Here is an 18,033-nt window from a genome sequence, read left to right as displayed (position 1 = left end):
GGGGTCAGGCCCTCACAGGAGATTCTGGGAATTCTCCTAACGCCCCTCCCCTGCTCTTCCCCCAGTGTTTGGCCTCTTAGCCCAGAGCTACGTGGAGACCATCCTGAGCGGGAAGGTGCCCTGCCTGGAGGATGCAGTGACCACCATTGCCGCCAAGCAGAACGAGGCTGCTGTCAGGGCGGGGCTGGCTCTTTATGATGCCCAGATGAAGGAACAGGTCACGTTCCCGGTGGAGGTGGCCGCGCTGTCTGAGACACATGGAGCGTGCGAGAGGGCAGCCCTGCAGCTGTTCATGCAGCAGTCCTTCAAGGATGAGGATCAGAAGTACCAGGAGCAGCTGGCGGTAAGTGTCTGAGCCCTGCATGTCCCTCTACCTTGGATCTGCCCCCGGCTTGACATGGGGGTTTGGCCCAGCTCTGGTCCCAGGCAAAACCCCAGGGGTTTGGATGCCGGCTCTGGGAGCAAGCCAGAGACATGGGCACTCGGCTCTGAGAGCAGGTGTTTGGGTGGCACTTGAACTGTCTGATATTAAAGCCACGAGCCCAGGCCCTGGGGTGACATTCAGCCCAGCCTTGCTCATGCTGCTATGGCTGCCTTTGCCCCTGGCCGGGAAAGCAACGAATGTGGCCCCAGACTCACTGCAGGGTCAGTGACTCTGGGGTGCAGCGAGGTGCCGCCATGTACCTCCTTAAAGCCCCCAGGATGGGCTGCCCCTGCGAGTTTTATCGGTGAGAATACTGCCGCCAGGCATCTGTCACACCAGTGCTTGAGGAACAAACAAATCACAACCAACTCTCCAAGCGTCTCTCTGTGCGCTCCCTGGGTAGGTGGGCAAGAAATTTGTGCATTCATGTTTCCACAACAACTCCCCTGGGTTTGGAGCTGTTGCTCCCGTTTCCGATGGTCTGTCTTTGTCCTGCGCGAGGGTCCCAGGAGCCTGCTCAAAAGCGGCTGTCAGATGAGAGGCTGATGTGTCATTGCTCCAAGCACAAAGGCTCCGCTGGGGCAATATTTAATATCTGAAATATCTGGTTACAAATCACATTCCACCCCCTCTGGCCATGTCCACTGTGTATAGATAGAGTCCCCTCTTCGCCCACCATTTCTTCCCATTCCCTGACTTGTGTTAATTCCTTCCCTGCCCCTGCATCACCTCCGGTCCCTGCCCATCCAGGCCAGCCTGGGGCTCCCATCCAGCACCCTCCTCCCAGAGAGCTGGGAACCAGAGGCAGGGGTGGGGAGAGAAAGATCCAGCAGGGCAGGGACTGGCAGGGTCAGCAGAGACAGGACCTGTGGTGGGGGACAGACCTGAGCACCATGGAGGGGGAGGTTTGGGCGACAGAGGTGACATGCCCCAGCCTTCCCCACCCCACAGCCTGTCAGTCAGAGTCCCAGGTCAGAAAGGGCCTTTGGAGCATCTCTCCTGCCTAGGCGAGGCCAGCGAGTTCCAGGCTCCCCCTTCACGGAGCCCAGGTGCTTGTGTCAACAGAGCAGCCCCCAGAAAAGGACCCGGCTCGATTTGAGAGAGAATCCGTCCAGGACTCACTGGGCAGCTTCTCAGTGCTAATGACACTGGCTGCCCCAGACCCCACCCATAGAGAGCTGCAGCAGGCTGGCTGCACCTCTGCCGGGCACGCAGGTAGAGAGTCTCCGGCAGCTGGGGAGAGCTCTCCCGCCAGCATAATAAGCCACCTCCATGAACAGTGCTGGAGATGGGGGAGCAGAGGTGGGAACTTCCCCCCGACAGCACGCTCTGCCCTGGCGCTAAGCTCAGGGTGATGTCTGTCGCATGGGGACTGGTTCGTTCTCAGCACAGACAGAGCCTGGGGTTAGTTTCAGTCCCAGCCTCTGATTCCTGTTCTGCCTGTCTGTGCTGCAGAGCCCTGTGGTGTCCCGGTGCTCTCCCTATGGAGATGTCTCCCAAGTCCCCTTCAGTCTTTGGTTCTTCAGATAGGCCGAACCAGCCAACGCCCTGCAGTCTGTCAGAGCAAGGCCTTTGCCCGGCTTCCCAGGCATTGTGCAGCTCGTGTTTACTCTGTCCCCAGTTTAACACTCCTGGACACAGTGTTACGGTGTCTGTCTCACCAATGGTGGGTGCAGAGGTAAAGTCACCCCCTTGCTGCCCGTCACCACTCCTGGGATGTAGCCCTTTGGCCCCAGAATCGCAGGGCAGCCCATGGCCAGAGTCCCGGCTTTCCAGGACCTGGTGCCACATTCTGTGCAAAAAGCTTCCTGTCTCTTTCGCACCTCACCCTTCCCCGCGCTGCTCCTTGGCCCCTGTTTCTCAGAGATCCCTCCACGGGTAGAGCCTAATGAGCGGCTAACGGGCTCCCCAGAGCCATGTGCAGCTTAGGTGGCTCAGAGGGCTGTGAAGCAGCTCACGTGTCTGCACTGGGAGTGAGGGGTGTGATCCTGGCTCCTGCAGGCATTTCCAAACCTCCTTTATTGACTCCTAAATCTGGGGCAATTCCTCCCATTTGTCACCTACAACGAGTGGCTCTGGGACGGGATTCTCCCCCACGCTCTCGGCAGTGACAATGGATGCAAATAGTTCACTTAGCAGTTCCACGGTGGCTTATCACCATCAATGCACCTTTAGCACCTGGATTGTCCAGTGGCCCCAGCGGTGGTTTGGCCCAGCTCCTGCCTCTGTATGTGCAAAACAATCTGCTAGTTTATGTCCTTAGCTACCTGTTCGTCAGGTTCTTTCCTTGCTTCTCCAATTAGCTTCCTCCTCGCCATGGATCACACCTTGCAGGGGTGGAGAGGAGAGGCTTGTGTGTTCCAGTGACCCCCGAGAGCAACACTGCCTGGAGTCGTGCACTGCCTTAGGGTCACCCTTGGCAGAATGGTCAGGGCGAGGTTCTAGGCAGTGTGATCCAAGCCGTCCTCAGTGGCAAAGCAGACGGAGGGTAACTGCACAATGGAGGTGAAACTGTTGTGCAGTGTGACAGCGGCTGGGAAGGCGGATGAAGGCTGCAGCAGACAGAAGATCTCCAGTTGTCATGGGGTTTAGGCCATTGGCTTCAAGCCCTCTCTCTGTAAAGGACACTGTGGTGACTGTTGTGCACCAGTCTCCCCACTTCAAAAGGAGTCCTGCACAGGCACCTTCCAGTTGTTGGGAAAACAACACCGGCACAAGTCAACAATCCGGTGTCAATCGGCGAGTGGCGACGGGAACAGGACAATCAGACATCCAGATCCAGAAATTCCAAGCCACAGACTGACACACAGGTGGTGCGGGTGATTCAGTCGTCTTGCTCGAGGACTGAAGGAGGCCAAGCATCTCGGATGCTGCACCCATAACTGAGAGGTCCTCTTTACGGCCCACTCTGTTCACCCAATGTGGAGGGGTCTAGAAAAAGTGCCCTAAAAATAGTCTTGCCTGTATTCATCCTGGCTGGACAGCCACATCCAGCAGGATCACCCCAGTGGTCAAAAATGTAAGAAACTTTGTAGCTTGGAACCTGGAACATCCGTATCCTTATGGACAACTCAGACAGTGACCGATCAGAGCAACGTACTGTCATTGCCCGTGAATTGACTCAGCTTAACAATGCTATTGCTGCCCTGTCTGAAGTGAGAGGAGCTGCTGAAGGACGGGTGAGGGGGAGAAAGGAGGATACAGCTACTTCTGGAAGGGAAAGTCTTTAGGTGAACCTCAGTTGTATAGAGTAGGGTTTGCTATTAAGAACAAGCTCATGAGGTGCCTCTCTGAGCTGCCAGTTGGCATCAATGAGTGGCTTATGACGCTCTGATTGAGGGTCACCAAAACCCAACAGGTAACTATTGTGAGCGCCCATGCACCAACAATGGACGCCGATGAGGATGTAAAAGAAGATTTCTGCTCTCCGCTGGAAACCATTTTATCAGAGACTCCTAGAGAAGATCAGATCATTCGTCTGGGGATTTCAGTGAATGTGTTGGATGAGACTCAGACCTGTGGAAAGGAACAATCGGAAAAGAAGGAGTTGGCTTCTAGGGATGAGCTCGGAGACCTCCCAATTTGCATGAGGTATCCAATGCCATCAAGCAGATGAATAACAACAAGGCAGTAGGTCCAGATGGGATCCCCACTGAAATCTTTAAGGGTGGCGGATCAAAGATAATTCAGCATCTCAGCCTGCTTATCCCTAAAGCCTGGATAAAGGAGGAGATACCAAATGAAATGAGGGATGCCTTGATTGTTACTCCCTTTCAGGGAGGGGATGAAGTGAACTGTGGAAACTACTGCGGTATCTTTCTCCTTGCTGTTACAGGCAACACTCTGGCACAGGTCCCTGCAACCCATCTTCTTCCCATCAGAGGAAGTTTTACTGGAGTCACAGAGCAGCTTCCAACCATGTCGCAGAATTGCAGACATGATCTTCATTGCACGGCAGCTGCTAGAAAAGTGTCAGGAGCAAATCCGACCACTGTACGTGGCTTTTATTGATCTAACTAAAGCCTTTGACTCAGTGAATCGCTGGGCCCTTTGGACGGTACTTTCGAAGGCTGGATGTCCTGATAAATACCTCAGTGTCCTAACGTGGCTTCATGGCAACGTGAAAGTGACTGTTCTGAGCTGCACTGGCTCCCAGAGTGGCCCTTCCAAAGTACACACAGGAGTCCGACAAGGCTCTATCATTGCCCCAACCCTGTTCATGGTCTTTATTGCCGTCATTTTCAACCTAAGTGCTGGGAAGCTCCCAGCTCGTGTTGAAATTGTAGGACGAAAATTTCTGAGGCAGGCTATGATATTCTGTTAAGAACCCCTATTCTAAATTTGGAATCTGGAACTGGCACACAGACACAGTACATGATGGTTACTCCCCTAGATGGAAGACAGGACAAAACACATTCAATGGTGCTAGGAACAAATGTGCCATTGTCAAGTATTCCTAATGTCTTTGCTTTAATCCCCAGATGAACCACATCCATGACACCTTCTTGAAGCTGACCGACATATCCCCACTTAGCACATAAATGATAATTGATGTCTGCTTTGTTTAAATACTTGTTTTACTGAAACACTATGTAACTTTATATTATTACTCTTATTTTACCTCACAATTAGCACCTATCCAGGGGTTTAGGATCTTCCCTCCCCCCCACCCCCCATCACTTTGATCTGCCCATTGAGCATCCTATATAATTAGTTGTAACCTATTGTTTGGCAGTGTTCACGGAGCCGTAACAAGTGACGTGACACTCTGACAGCACTGAGTGTAATAAACTCTCCTGCTTGCTTCACATATGGTATCCGGATTCTGTTCCTTCAAAATCATCTACAGAATGGATGGGAAGCAATTTAGGCTGAGCAGGCTGAAAGCTAAGAGGAAGATTTCCACCACATCAGTTATGGAACTTTAGTATGGTGCTGGCAATGCAGTTTTTGCCCACTTAGGCCGTGTCCAGACTCAGGGGTTTTTTCGGGAAAAGTAGCCTTTTCCCGAAAAAACTTCCCCTGCGTCCAGACTCAAGCCGCGTTCTTTCGAAATTATTTCGAAAGAACGCGGCTTTTCTTTCGATGGCGGTAAACCTCGTTTCACGAGGAAGAACGCCTTCTTTCGAAAGTTCCTCTTTCAAAGGAAAGCGTTCTTCAATGTAAAGAGGCCGTCTTCGAAAGAGGGCATCCAGACTCGCTGGGTGCTCTCTTTCGAAAAAGCGGATTTCTCTTTCGAAAGATCCGCCTGCAGTCTAGACATAGCCTTAGAGAGAGATCTTCAGGCATCTTGAATGTGTTTCCTGATGCTTGCACATGTCTTGGCCTCACCCTTAAAATCAAGAAAACCAAAGTGCTCCATCAGCCCCCTCCAAGTGAGCTACTGTTGGAAGATGAAGAAGGAGGCAGCAGCACAGGAGACTCCAGAGAGGAGGGAGTAAGCAGTTCGCTTTATTGCCCATGCACGTTTGCCTCAGACCCCCAACATATGTTCTGAGTGGCCAAGAGCTCACAGTAGTTACACTCCTTTATCCACTTTAGTGTGTAAATTCACACGTCGATCACTACTTCCGCTAAACCCTTATGTAGTGAGGGGAACTCCCATGCAATGAACATTAATAAGCAGGCGATGAATACAACTCTACCTGCCCCTGTTTGTTATTTACTGGTTTTTAGCTGAATCAGCATAGCCTGCTGTCTGAACCAGCAGCTTACAGGGAGGAGGAAGAAGCTACTACCCTGATAATAAGGTAAGATAAGACTCTCATCGCAAGTGAGAACAGGCCAGGGATACAGTGAGGCCCTGTTAACAATGTTCACCGAGCAGCAGCTCACTGTAACAATTCCCCTCTTTATCTCCTCAGCAGCAAGGAGAGAGAAAATGGCCTTCTCTGTTTTCCTATGTGCGGCAGGAGGGAAACGCAGGCCTTATTGATCTTTCCTACAAGCAGCAAGGAGGGAAAAAACAGGCCACACACAAACTGGAAAACAGGCTTATTATCTAGCGGGGAAAGTTTTACAGGCCTGGTCAGACCAAACCCTGCCAACACTACAAGCCTTCCCAAGACACCATTAACTCTAAAGTTGTCTTTCATCCAAGGCAGATATCGATGTAGAAATCCAACATTGTCTGAGCTGTGCCAGTGCGGACTTTGCTAGTTTATGACTTGGGTTTTGAAGGTCATAACATTCGAGCAGACACATAACTCCTTGTCTATCACTTTGTCATTCTCCCAACACTAATGTATGGGTCTGAAACCTGGCCAACCTACCAACATCACTTGAAAGTCCTTGAGAGGCATCACCAGCGCTGCCTCCGCAAGATATTGAAGTTCCAGTGGGAAGAAAGGTGCAGGAACATCAGTGTTGTGGAAGAGGCCAAGACCACCAATATCGAGACAAGGAGCATCCGCCAGCAACTTCGCTGGCCTGGTCACATTCGAGTGCCCGACCATCGCCTCCCCAAACAGGTCCTGTTTTCTCAGCTGAAAGAAGGACACCGCAACATGGGAGGACAACAGAAGCGCTATAAGGACTTGCTAAAGGAGAACTTCATGAAGAGCAACATGGATACTGGCGCTCGGGAAACAGTCACCCAGGATCGCTCAAAAAGGAGACAAGTCCTACGCGGTGGCTCCCTGCATTTTGAACTTGCTCACTGACAAGCTGAGGAGGAGAAGAGGCTCAGGAGGAAGAGGAGGGCTTCTAGCCATGGGCAGCAGCCTCCAGCTGTCCCTGGAAACATCTGTCCTCACTGTAACAGAACTTGTGTTTCAAGGATCGGACTTATCAGCCACCTGAGGGTGAACAACTCCCATGGAAGATGATCATACTTGGCAATGCGTGATCGTCCGTCATCATCATCAATTATCTTCTCCTACTTCACTTGCCAGAGTTTCTGCTCCTTTTGATTTTCTGTCAGAAGGATTTGGCTTCCACTTTTCACAGGATGCCTTCTTGCCTCTTGCCTCTAGCTACCTCTCTTAGGGTATGTCTACACTACCTTCCTAGTTCGAACTAGGAGGGTAGTGTAGACATACCCTTACTATGCAAGGGTACGTCTACACTACAGCGCTAGTTCGAACTAACTTAGTTCGAATTAGTTAATTCGAACTAAGCTAGTTCGAACTAGCGCATCTAGAACTAAAAACTAGTTCGAACTAGCGTTTTGCTAGTTCGAACTAGCGCGTCCACACTGATTGGACGCAGGGGGGCATTTAAGGGCAGCTGAAACCGGTTCTGGCAGGGCATCAGGTCAGCAGTTGCTTTGTGTGGCTGCTGTCTGAGGCTATCTGAGGCTCGTGCTTAAAGGGACCCCCCCTGGACAGCCGGTTCTCAGCTTTTCCTGCTTGCTTGCCAACCTCGCCGAGGGACAGCAAAGCGTCGGTCTCTGTGCCCGTCTGTGTCGGTGCTTCCCTTCGGGGGGGCCGCCGCAGGTGGCAACATGGAGCCACGGCTCGCCCTGCACCTTCTGGTGCACGTTCTGGACTTGCTGCTGCAAGCCTGCCAGCAATGGCTCGAGGCTGCCTGGCACCACCTGGGGAACGTCAGCCCCCTGCCTCTCCGCCTGGCCGCCCTGGGGGCCGTGGAGGAGCCGCGGCAGCGCCCCGGCACCGGCGTGCCCCGCCGCATCTGGCGTCTGGACACCAGCAGCGACTGGTGGGACCGCATCGTCCTGGAGCACTGGGACGACCGACAGTGGACCCAGAACTTTAGGATGAGGAGGGACACCTTCCTGGAGCTCTGCGAGTGGCTCGCCCCTGCCCTGCAAAGAAGGGACACTCGCATGAGGCCCGCCATCCCCCTCCAGAAGCGGGTGGCCATCGCCCTCTGGAAGCTCTCCACGCCGGACAGCTACCGATCCGTCGGGAACCAGTTCGGCGTGGGGAGATCCACTGTCGGAGCAGTGCTCATGCAGGTACGGCGCTCGTCGGCCACCGAGCCGGGGGGGAGGGGGGCTGCGAGGAGGGGATGGGCCGCCCCAGGGACAAAGGGGCGGGAGGAGGCGAAAGCGCCCCGCACCGGAGGGGTCGGGCTGTCCCGGCCGTACTACACGCCGCCAGGGGGGTTGCTTCCGGGAGTGGGGCGCGGGGCACTGCCAGGGCACGCACGCTCCCAGCCACCCGGGCGCCCCACTGATTGACGCTTTGCTGTGTCTCTCTCCGCAGGTGGTCAAGGCCATCAACCGGGTGCTGCTCCGCAGGGTGGTCCGCCTCGCCAACCCGGATGCCGTCATCCGGGGATTCGGCGCCCTCGGCTTCCCCAACTGCGGGGGGGCCATCGACGGGACGCACATCCCCATCCGTGCCCCGGAACACCAGGCGTCCCGGTACGTGAACCGCAAGGGGTACTTCTCCGTCATCCTGCAGGCCGTATGTGACCACCGGGGACAGTTGACGGACATAAATGTGGGCTGGTCCGGCAAAGCACACGACGCCCGGGTGTACCGGAACTCCTCCGTGTGCCAGCGGCTGCAGGACGGGACCTTCTTCCCCGACCGCCACATCAGGGTCGGGGACGTGGACATGCCCGTCTGCCTGGTGGGGGATGCCGCCTACCCACTGCAGCCCTGGCTCATGAAGCCCTACACGGGACACCTCAATCCCTCCCGCCAGGCCTTCAATAACAGGCTGAGCAGGGCCCGCATCGTGGTGGAGGGGGCCTTCGGGCGACTGAAAGCCCGCTTTCGATGCCTCCTCACCCGTCTGGACCTGGCCGAGCACAACATCCCTCCCGTGGTGGCGGCATGTTGTGTGCTCCACAATTTGTGTGAGCGGAAGGGGGAGGCTTTCTTGCCAGCCTGGATGGCTGAGGCTGACCGCATGGCTGGACACTACGGTCAGCCCCGCACCGCCGCCGTCCGGGAAGCCCAGCGGGGGGCCATCCGGATCCGGGAAGCCCTGCGGGAGAGCTTCCAGGTGGAGGAGGAGGAGGACTGACCTCTCCCTGCATGCCCCACCGGGGCCTTCTTCCACCCTACCCCCCCCTTCCCCTTTCCCCTCCCTACCTACTGTCAAATAAAGACACCTGTTTTTCCAACAAAAACGTCTGTTTATTTCACAGAACTGGGGTGGGGGAGGGAGGAATGAAGGTGGGAGAAGGGAGGGGGAAACCTGGGACGAGGGAGCTGGAAGGGGAGGGGAGGGAAGGGAGGAAGGGAAAGGAAAGCTCAGGGGTGGGAGTCTGGGTGCCTCTCCCGTCTCGCCACACTGCGGGTCCGGGGGCGTCGGTGGGGAATGGTTGTGGAGGGGGGGGCAGAGAGGACAGGGGGTGTGGAGGAAGCAGGAGCGGAAGCAGGAGGAGCAGGGGGAGCAAGAGGGGGAGCAAGAGGGGGAGCAAGAGGGGGAGCAGGGGGAGCAAGAGGGGGAGCAAGAGGGGGAGCAGGGGGAGCAAGAGGGGGAGCAAGAGGGGGAGCAGGGGGAGCAAGAGGGGGAGCAAGAGGGGGAGCAGGGGGAGCAAGAGGGGGAGCAAGAGGGGGAGCAGGGGGAGGAGGAAATGGGAAGCGGTCTAGCAGGCTCTGGAGGTGGCCTCGCAGGGCACGGCCCTGCTCCTCCAGGGCCTCCAGACTCCTCTGGCGCAGCCTGAGGTCCTCCTGGACCCAGTGGTCCTGGAGACGGAGCTGTCGGTCCAGGAACCGGAGATGCCGCCTCTGGTAGTCCTCCTGGTTCCTGGCTGTCCTGCTTGCCCGGGCGCGGGCGGCTGCTGCAGGCGGGGTGGTGCGCCCTGCAGTCCCCGGTGCTGCAGCTGTGGTGCAAGAAGACCAGCGGTCAATGACCCCAGGGGCCCAGGTGTGTGAAACCCAGCTCCCCTCTGCAAGGCCAGGGCCCCTGCAGGATCCCCAGCTGCTGCTCCGTAGTGGGCAAGGCCCAGGCGCACGGTCCCGGGGCTCCCTCTCGCCCCAGCCCCCCGTACACATAAGGGGAACACGAGGGTACTCACAGGTGGACGCCTCCCCGGCCTCTGATGATGCAGGCGAGCGGCTCTGTGGGGTGCCTCGGGGGTCCCGGGTCCTGGGAAGGCTGGCAGCAGGCTCCTGGCTCTCAGAGCCCTCTTCCTCCTCCTCGGTGTCCAGGAGCGGTCCCTCTGCCCCGGGGTCAATCACGTCCCGGGGGGCAGGGACGGCATGAGGCCCCAGGATGCGGTCCAGGGCATGGAAGTGGGGGCAGGCCTCCGGGTCAGCCCCTGGCAGGCAGGCCCGGGAGTAGGACTGCCGCAAGTCTTTAATCTTGCAGCGCACCTGCTCCCGGCTGCGCTGGTGGCCCCTGGCGGCCAGGCTGGCAGCCATGCGTCCATAGACGGCCGCGTTCCGGTGGCTAGTGCGGAGATCGTGGACATTTGAGGCTTCCCCCCAAACCTCGATGAGGTCCACGATCTCCGCACTTGACCAGGCGGGCGCCCGCCTTTTGCGCCCCCGGGCAGGCTCCCGGGAGCCGCCAGGCTGGTCGTGGGGAGCAGTGGAGGGCTGGGAGCCCTCGGATGGCTGGCTCATAGTGTGGCAGGTGCAGGCTGTGCAGGCACGGGTGCTTGCAGCCTTGCAACTGGCACAAAGTGAGTAGCCAGCCCGTGGCCCTTTAAGGGCTCCGGGGCCGGGAGGGGGGCAATAGAGTTTCCCTGGTGTTGGCCAGAGTGGCCACCAGGGAAACCTGGGAAGCCTTAGGGTATGTCTACACTAGAAAGTTAGTTCGAACTAACGGACGTTAGTTCGAACTAACTTTCCTATGCGCTACACTAGCGCTCCGTTAGTTCGAACTTAATTCGAACTAACGGAGCGCTTAGTTCGAACTAGGTAAACCTCATTTCACGAGGACTAACGCCTAGTTCGAACTAGCTAGTTCGAACTAAGGGCTGTGTAGCCCTTTAGTTCGAACTAGTGGGAGGCTAAGGCTTCCCAGGTTTCCCTGGTGGCCACTCTGGCCAACACCAGGGAAACTCTATTGCCCCCCTCCCGGCCCCGGAGCCCTTAAAGGGCCACGGGCTGGCTACTCACTTTGTGCCAGTTGCAAGGCTGCAAGCACCCGTGCCTGCACAGCCTGCACCTGCCACACTATGAGCCAGCCATCCGAGGGCTCCCAGCCCTCCACTGCTCCCCACGACCAGCCTGGCGGCTCCCGGGAGCCTGCCCGGGGGCGCAAAAGGCGGGCGCCCGCCTGGTCAAGTGCGGAGATCGTGGACCTCATCGAGGTTTGGGGGGAAGCCTCAAATGTCCACGATCTCCGCACTAGCCACCGGAACGCGGCCGTCTATGGACGCATGGCTGCCAGCCTGGCCGCCAGGGGCCACCAGCGCAGCCGGGAGCAGGTGCGCTGCAAGATTAAAGACTTGCGGCAGTCCTACTCCCGGGCCTGCCTGCCAGGGGCTGACCCGGAGGCCTGCCCCCACTTCCATGCCCTGGACCGCATCCTGGGGCCTCATGCCGTCCCTGCCCCCCGGGACGTGATTGACCCCGGGGCAGAGGGACCGCTCCTGGACACCGAGGAGGAGGAAGAGGGCTCTGAGAGCCAGGAGCCTGCTGCCAGCCTTCCCAGGACCCGGGACCCCCGAGGCACCCCACAGAGCCGCTCGCCTGCATCATCAGAGGCCGGGGAGGCGTCCACCTGTGAGTACCCTCGTGTTCCCCTTATGTGTACGGGGGGCTGGGGCGAGAGGGAGCCCCGGGACCGTGCGCCTGGGCCTTGCCCACTACGGAGCAGCAGCTGGGGATCCTGCAGGGGCCCTGGCCTTGCAGAGGGGAGCTGGGTTTCACACACCTGGGCCCCTGGGGTCATTGACCGCTGGTCTTCTTGCACCACAGCTGCAGCACCGGGGACTGCAGGGCGCACCACCCCGCCTGCAGCAGCCGCCCGCGCCCGGGCAAGCAGGACAGCCAGGAACCAGGAGGACTACCAGAGGCGGCATCTCCGGTTCCTGGACCGACAGCTCCGTCTCCAGGACCACTGGGTCCAGGAGGACCTCAGGCTGCGCCAGAGGAGTCTGGAGGCCCTGGAGGAGCAGGGCCGTGCCCTGCGAGGCCACCTCCAGAGCCTGCTAGACCGCTTCCCATTTCCTCCTCCCCCTGCTCCCCCTCTTGCTCCCCCTCTTGCTCCCCCTGCTCCCCCTCTTGCTCCCCCTCTTGCTCCCCCTGCTCCCCCTCTTGCTCCCCCTCTTGCTCCCCCTGCTCCCCCTCTTGCTCCCCCTCTTGCTCCCCCTGCTCCCCCTCTTGCTCCCCCTCTTGCTCCCCCTCTTGCTCCCCCTGCTCCTCCTGCTTCCGCTCCTGCTTCCTCCACACCCCCTGTCCTCTCTGCCCCCCCCTCCACAACCATTCCCCACCGACGCCCCCGGACCCGCAGTGTGGCGAGACGGGAGAGGCACCCAGACTCCCACCCCTGAGCTTTCCTTTCCCTTCCTCCCTTCCCTCCCCTCCCCTTCCAGCTCCCTCGTCCCAGGTTTCCCCCTCCCTTCTCCCACCTTCATTCCTCCCTCCCCCACCCCAGTTCTGTGAAATAAACAGACGTTTTTGTTGGAAAAACAGGTGTCTTTATTTGACAGTAGGTAGGGAGGGGAAAGGGGAAGGGGGGGGTAGGGTGGAAGAAGGCCCCGGTGGGGCATGCAGGGAGAGGTCAGTCCTCCTCCTCCTCCACCTGGAAGCTCTCCCGCAGGGCTTCCCGGATCCGGATGGCCCCCCGCTGGGCTTCCCGGACGGCGGCGGTGCGGGGCTGACCGTAGTGTCCAGCCATGCGGTCAGCCTCAGCCATCCAGGCTGGCAAGAAAGCCTCCCCCTTCCGCTCACACAAATTGTGGAGCACACAACATGCCGCCACCACGGGAGGGATGTTGTGCTCGGCCAGGTCCAGACGGGTGAGGAGGCATCGAAAGCGGGCTTTCAGTCGCCCGAAGGCCCCCTCCACCACGATGCGGGCCCTGCTCAGCCTGTTATTGAAGGCCTGGCGGGAGGGATTGAGGTGTCCCGTGTAGGGCTTCATGAGCCAGGGCTGCAGTGGGTAGGCGGCATCCCCCACCAGGCAGACGGGCATGTCCACGTCCCCGACCCTGATGTGGCGGTCGGGGAAGAAGGTCCCGTCCTGCAGCCGCTGGCACACGGAGGAGTTCCGGTACACCCGGGCGTCGTGTGCTTTGCCGGACCAGCCCACATTTATGTCCGTCAACTGTCCCCGGTGGTCACATACGGCCTGCAGGATGACGGAGAAGTACCCCTTGCGGTTCACGTACCGGGACGCCTGGTGTTCCGGGGCACGGATGGGGATGTGCGTCCCGTCGATGGCCCCCCCGCAGTTGGGGAAGCCGAGGGCGCCGAATCCCCGGATGACGGCATCCGGGTTGGCGAGGCGGACCACCCTGCGGAGCAGCACCCGGTTGATGGCCTTGACCACCTGCGGAGAGAGACACAGCAAAGCGTCAATCAGTGGGGCGCCCGGGTGGCTGGGAGCGTGCGTGCCCTGGCAGTGCCCCGCGCCCCACTCCCGGAAGCAACCCCCCTGGCGGCGTGTAGTACGGCCGGGACAGCCCGACCCCTCCGGTGCGGGGCGCTTTCGCCTCCTCCCGCCCCCCCCTTTGTCCCTGGGGCGGCCCATCCCCTCCTCGCAGCCCCCCTCCCCCCCGGCTCGGTGGCCGACGAGCGCCGTACCTGCATGAGCACTGCTCCGACAGTGGATCTCCCCACGCCGAACTGGTTCCCGACGGATCGGTAGCTGTCCGGCGTGGAGAGCTTCCAGAGGGCGATGGCCACCCGCTTCTGGAGGGGGATGGCGGGCCTCATGCGAGTGTCCCTTCTTTGCAGGGCAGGGGCGAGCCACTCGCAGAGCTCCAGGAAGGTGTCCCTCCTCATCCTAAAGTTCTGGGTCCACTGTCGGTCGTCCCAGTGCTCCAGGACGATGCGGTCCCACCAGTCGCTGCTGGTGTCCAGACGCCAGATGCGGCGGGGCACGCCGGTGCCGGGGCGCTGCCGCGGCTCCTCCACGGCCCCCAGGGCGGCCAGGCGGAGAGGCAGGGGGCTGACGTTCCCCAGGTGGTGCCAGGCAGCCTCGAGCCATTGCTGGCAGGCTTGCAGCAGCAAGTCCAGAACGTGCACCAGAAGGTGCAGGGCGAGCCGTGGCTCCATGTTGCCACCTGCGGCGGCCCCCCCGAAGGGAAGCACCGACACAGACGGGCACAGAGACCGACGCTTTGCTGTCCCTCGGCGAGGTTGGCAAGCAAGCAGGAAAAGCTGAGAACCGGCTGTCCAGGGGGGGTCCCTTTAAGCACGAGCCTCAGATAGCCTCAGACAGCAGCCACACAAAGCAACTGCTGACCTGATGCCCTGCCAGAACCGGTTTCAGCTGCCCTTAAATGCCCCCCTGCGTCCAATCAGTGTGGACGCGCTAGTTCGAACTAGCAAAACGCTAGTTCGAACTAGTTTTTAGTTCTAGATGCGCTAGTTCGAACTAGCTTAGTTCGAATTAACTAATTCGAACTAAGTTAGTTCGAACTAGCGCTGTAGTGTAGACGTACCCTTAGCCTCCCACTAGTTCGAACTAAAGGGCTACACAGCCCTTAGTTCGAACTAGCTAGTTCGAACTAGGCGTTAGTCCTCGTGAAATGAGGTTTACCTAGTTCGAACTAAGCGCTCCGTTAGTTCGAATTAAGTTCGAACTAACGGAGCGCTAGTGTAGCGCATAGGAAAGTTAGTTCGAACTAACGTCCGTTAGTTCGAACTAACTTTCTAGTGTAGACATACCCCAAGTTAGCCAAGGTGGCTGCTGTTTTTCAATGTATTTCATTAGCCGCAATGTTCTATTAATTGTTCTGCGTTATGTATTTGTGTTCTTGCTTTGCTGTCCCCGTCACAGACCAGGGCCCCCTGTGCCAGGTGCTGTACATCGCTGCTCCTCAGCCAGGGGCTGGGGCCCACTGTGGGGCCATAAGCAGGTTTCAGGGGGTGGCCCAATAGACCCGAGAGCCAGGCTGGTGTTAGACTCACGGGGCCTGGGGCTGAAGCTGAATCCCAAGTAACTTACTTTGTGCCCCTCCCCCATGGCGTGGAGCCCCAGCGAGGTGCCCTGCTTGCTACCCCATCGCAGGCTCTGGCCTTTCACCCCTCGGCGAGGCCCAGTTGTGGTGTCACAGGCAGGCTGGGCATGCCGGGGGAGGGGGACTCAGAAAGGAAAAGGTGGAGTCTCCCTGCTGTACATACCTGGGCTCCTTTCCTGGGGATGTCACAGTGGCACCTGGGTAGCCCCCTCCTGGACCAGCAGCCTGCTTGGCCCATCGCTGTGTCCGCACAGAACCACGGGGCAGCCCCTGTGCCTAGGAGCCAAGTCCCCTCTAAGCTGTGCGGTAGTGCGGCCCCGCAGCTGCCTAATACGCCCAGCCCGGGGCTCAGGGCTCTGCACACGGAGCTGGCTGGGGGGGCGGGGCACGTCTCCCTCAGCGACAGCAGCAGCTCCCTGCTGAGCCCAGAGCAGCGAGTCTCCCAGCCGGTCGGGACACGTCCCCTCTAGGGACTCTGGCTGAGTCGCACCAAGCGCCAAAGGGCCCGAGTGCTCACAGGGTCGGGTGCCCGGCGGCAGCTCAGGGCTCAGTGGGATTTTCAAACGTTTCAGCGGGTTGGCACCGAATTCCCACGGACAGTCCCAGCGAGGGTTGGGCGGGAGGGACAGGTCCCCGGGGACGTTCTGTTTCTAAACGCCACTGACATCAGTAAATCACCCAGGCCAGCTCCACCCGGACACTGCCCGGCCCCGGGTCAGACGCTGGGCCCTGGGCTTCCACTGCCGAGGGGGGGACGTCTCCTGAGCACACGGGCACTAGCACGCTGGGCAGGGCAGAAATGCAGCCCCCCCCCCCACTCACCGCTCTCTTCCTGTCACTCCCCAGACGGCGATAAATGAACATTACAGCGCTGTGCAGGGCAGGAACCAAACCGCGACCCAGGAGACCTGCCAGGCCCTGCTCTCCCAGCTCTCAGCCGACGTGGAGAGGAAGCTCAGCGAGGGGGTTTACATGCAGCCCGGTGGGTACCAGGTGTATGTGACTGACCAGAGACAAGTGCTGGAGAGTTTCCAGAGGGCACCCAACAAAGGAGTCATGGTGAGTGCTGGGCAGGGCTGCGGAGCTAGTCGAGGCACAGCTGGACGCTGCCCGTTATTATCTGCCCACACACTGTGTCCTGTGAGAAAGCATCAAGCCTGGCTATGAACACTCCCAGCATGTTAGATACTGGGCTGTTGTCAATACCACAGAGTAGGAAGCCACCAGAGAAACCCTGAAAAGTCACCAGGTGTCGCTATTTGCACCTCCAAAGTGTGTCAAAAGTGTCCCCAGGCACAATTCTCACAGAATTCAACTGAGAATTGTGTGTAACACACCCCGTAAGTTTTAATTATGGACATGAGACTGAGATAGTATGTGATGGAATTCCTCCAGTTACTGTGGCCGAGCTCTGGCTGGGCTCTGTGGGTCCCGTGCTTCTAGGCCAGTGGTCTCCAGTCTTTGAAAGCACAAGATCACTTTGTGAATGTAAGTGCAATCCAGGATCTACGGCAAACCCAGATCCCTTTGCCCCGCCCCCTTTGTGCCTCTTCTCTGAAGCCCCGCCCCTCTCGCTCCATCCTCCCTTCCTCTGGGTATGTCTACACTGCCACCCTAGTTCGAACTAGGGTGGCTAATGTAGGCATTCGAAGTTGCAAATGAAGCCCGGGATTTAAATATCCAGGGTTTCATTTGCATCTTGCTGGGCGCCGCCATTTTTAAATCCCCGTTAGTGCAGACTTCGTGCCCACGGCTACACGCGGCATGGAGTAGGTAGTTAGAATTAGGCTAATTCGAACTACTGGTACACCTCGTTCTACCTTTCCCTCCCTACTTAGGTGAAGTCCATCCCGAGAGAACAGTCCTCTGTCCGTGAATGCCTCTCAGTGTCCATACATCCCAAAGCCCTCCTTATAGCACCACTGTCTGAGCCATCTATTGAGCATCATAATCCTATCACACCTTTGTTGCTCTTCTCTAGGAACAGGCAGAATCCCAGTAAAGATCACCTGAGCCTCGATTTCCTTAAGCCTCTTCCCCAGCCTGTCATAGTCTCCCTTGATTTGTTCCAGCGAGAAGCGAGCCGTATCATTTGTTCCTACATGAAGGATGATCAATGGATTCTTTCCTGCTCCCTTTAGGATCCTCTCCAGCCTCACAGCAAACCCTTCTGTTCTCTGGATCAGCTCTAGTTACAGGCCTGTCTATTCTTCTCAATAAGGAGTCCCCAATCACGTAGACCTGTCTTTTCCTGGTGACAGTGCGATTCTCTGGTCTATCTCGTTTCCTCTGGCTGCAAGTCCTTTCCATTTTTATTTTCCCTTGTAATCCTCTTCAACCCATCCTGTATCCTCCTGGTGCTCATTATTGGTGTCGTCTCCATCGACTCTTCCCCTTTATCTATGGGACTAGCCACTCTTCTCTTCTTCCTTGCATTTCCACCTTCAGTGGCCACCTGCTGTATCCTTTCTCCATTCTCCAGCTCCACATACCTGTTCTTGAGTTCTATTTCTCCTTCACTGGCCCATCTTTTCCTCTGCCTGGTTCTCTTAGTCACATGCTTCCATTGTCCATTTTCTTCACCCTGCAGTCCCCCCTCAGAGGCC

At 58.1% G+C, this 18,033-nt stretch overlaps 3 protein-coding genes across 3 annotated transcripts in view; 2 read left to right on the top strand and 1 right to left on the bottom strand.

The window, feature by feature from the left end:
* LOC149521869 (guanylate-binding protein 1-like) overlaps nt 1–18,033 on the top strand; it is a 125,701-nt gene that overhangs the window by 69,151 nt on the left and 38,517 nt on the right. The window contains exons 10-11 of the mRNA XM_089772591.1: nt 66–343; nt 16,274–16,486. Coding sequence (XP_089628717.1) covers nt 66–343; nt 16,274–16,486 — 491 coding nt within the window. The remainder of the gene's footprint in view (nt 1–65; nt 344–16,273; nt 16,487–18,033) is intronic.
* LOC149521871 (uncharacterized) lies at nt 9,423–11,075 on the bottom strand. Its single transcript, XM_089772592.1, has 2 exons — nt 10,364–11,075; nt 9,423–10,168 (listed from the first exon to the last, which is right to left on the bottom strand). Exons 1-2 carry the CDS (start codon nt 10,911–10,913, stop codon nt 9,594–9,596), a joined length of 1,125 nt encoding a protein of 374 aa, XP_089628718.1. The 5' UTR covers nt 10,914–11,075; the 3' UTR covers nt 9,423–9,593.
* LOC149521870 (uncharacterized) lies at nt 11,169–12,942 on the top strand. Its single transcript, XM_089772593.1, has 2 exons — nt 11,169–12,020; nt 12,216–12,942. The coding sequence occupies exons 1-2, from the start codon at nt 11,471–11,473 to the stop codon at nt 12,788–12,790; spliced, it is 1,125 nt and encodes a 374-aa protein (XP_089628719.1). The 5' UTR covers nt 11,169–11,470; the 3' UTR covers nt 12,791–12,942.

Source organism: Pelodiscus sinensis, chromosome 22, assembly GCF_052426305.1.
Source record: "Pelodiscus sinensis isolate ZL-2025 chromosome 22, ASM5242630v1, whole genome shotgun sequence".
NCBI lineage: Eukaryota > Metazoa > Chordata > Testudines > Trionychidae > Pelodiscus > Pelodiscus sinensis.
The sequence above is the reverse complement of the archived record's forward strand: the minus strand, read 5'-3'. Positions and strand labels throughout refer to the sequence as shown.

What these genes read in the sequence shown, in the direction of transcription:
- LOC149521871 (XM_089772592.1), bottom strand. Translation starts at nt 10,913, where the DNA reads ATGAGCCAGCCATCCGAGGGCTCCCAGCCCTCCACTGCTCCCCACGAC. An exon ending in GGCCGGGGAGGCGTCCACCT is followed by an intron (nt 10,169 to 10,363) that starts GTGAGTACCCTC and finishes CTTGCACCACAG; the next exon opens with CTGCAGCACCGGGGACTGCA.
- LOC149521870 (XM_089772593.1), top strand. Translation starts at nt 11,471, where the DNA reads ATGAGCCAGCCATCCGAGGGCTCCCAGCCCTCCACTGCTCCCCACGAC. An exon ending in GGCCGGGGAGGCGTCCACCT is followed by an intron (nt 12,021 to 12,215) that starts GTGAGTACCCTC and finishes CTTGCACCACAG; the next exon opens with CTGCAGCACCGGGGACTGCA.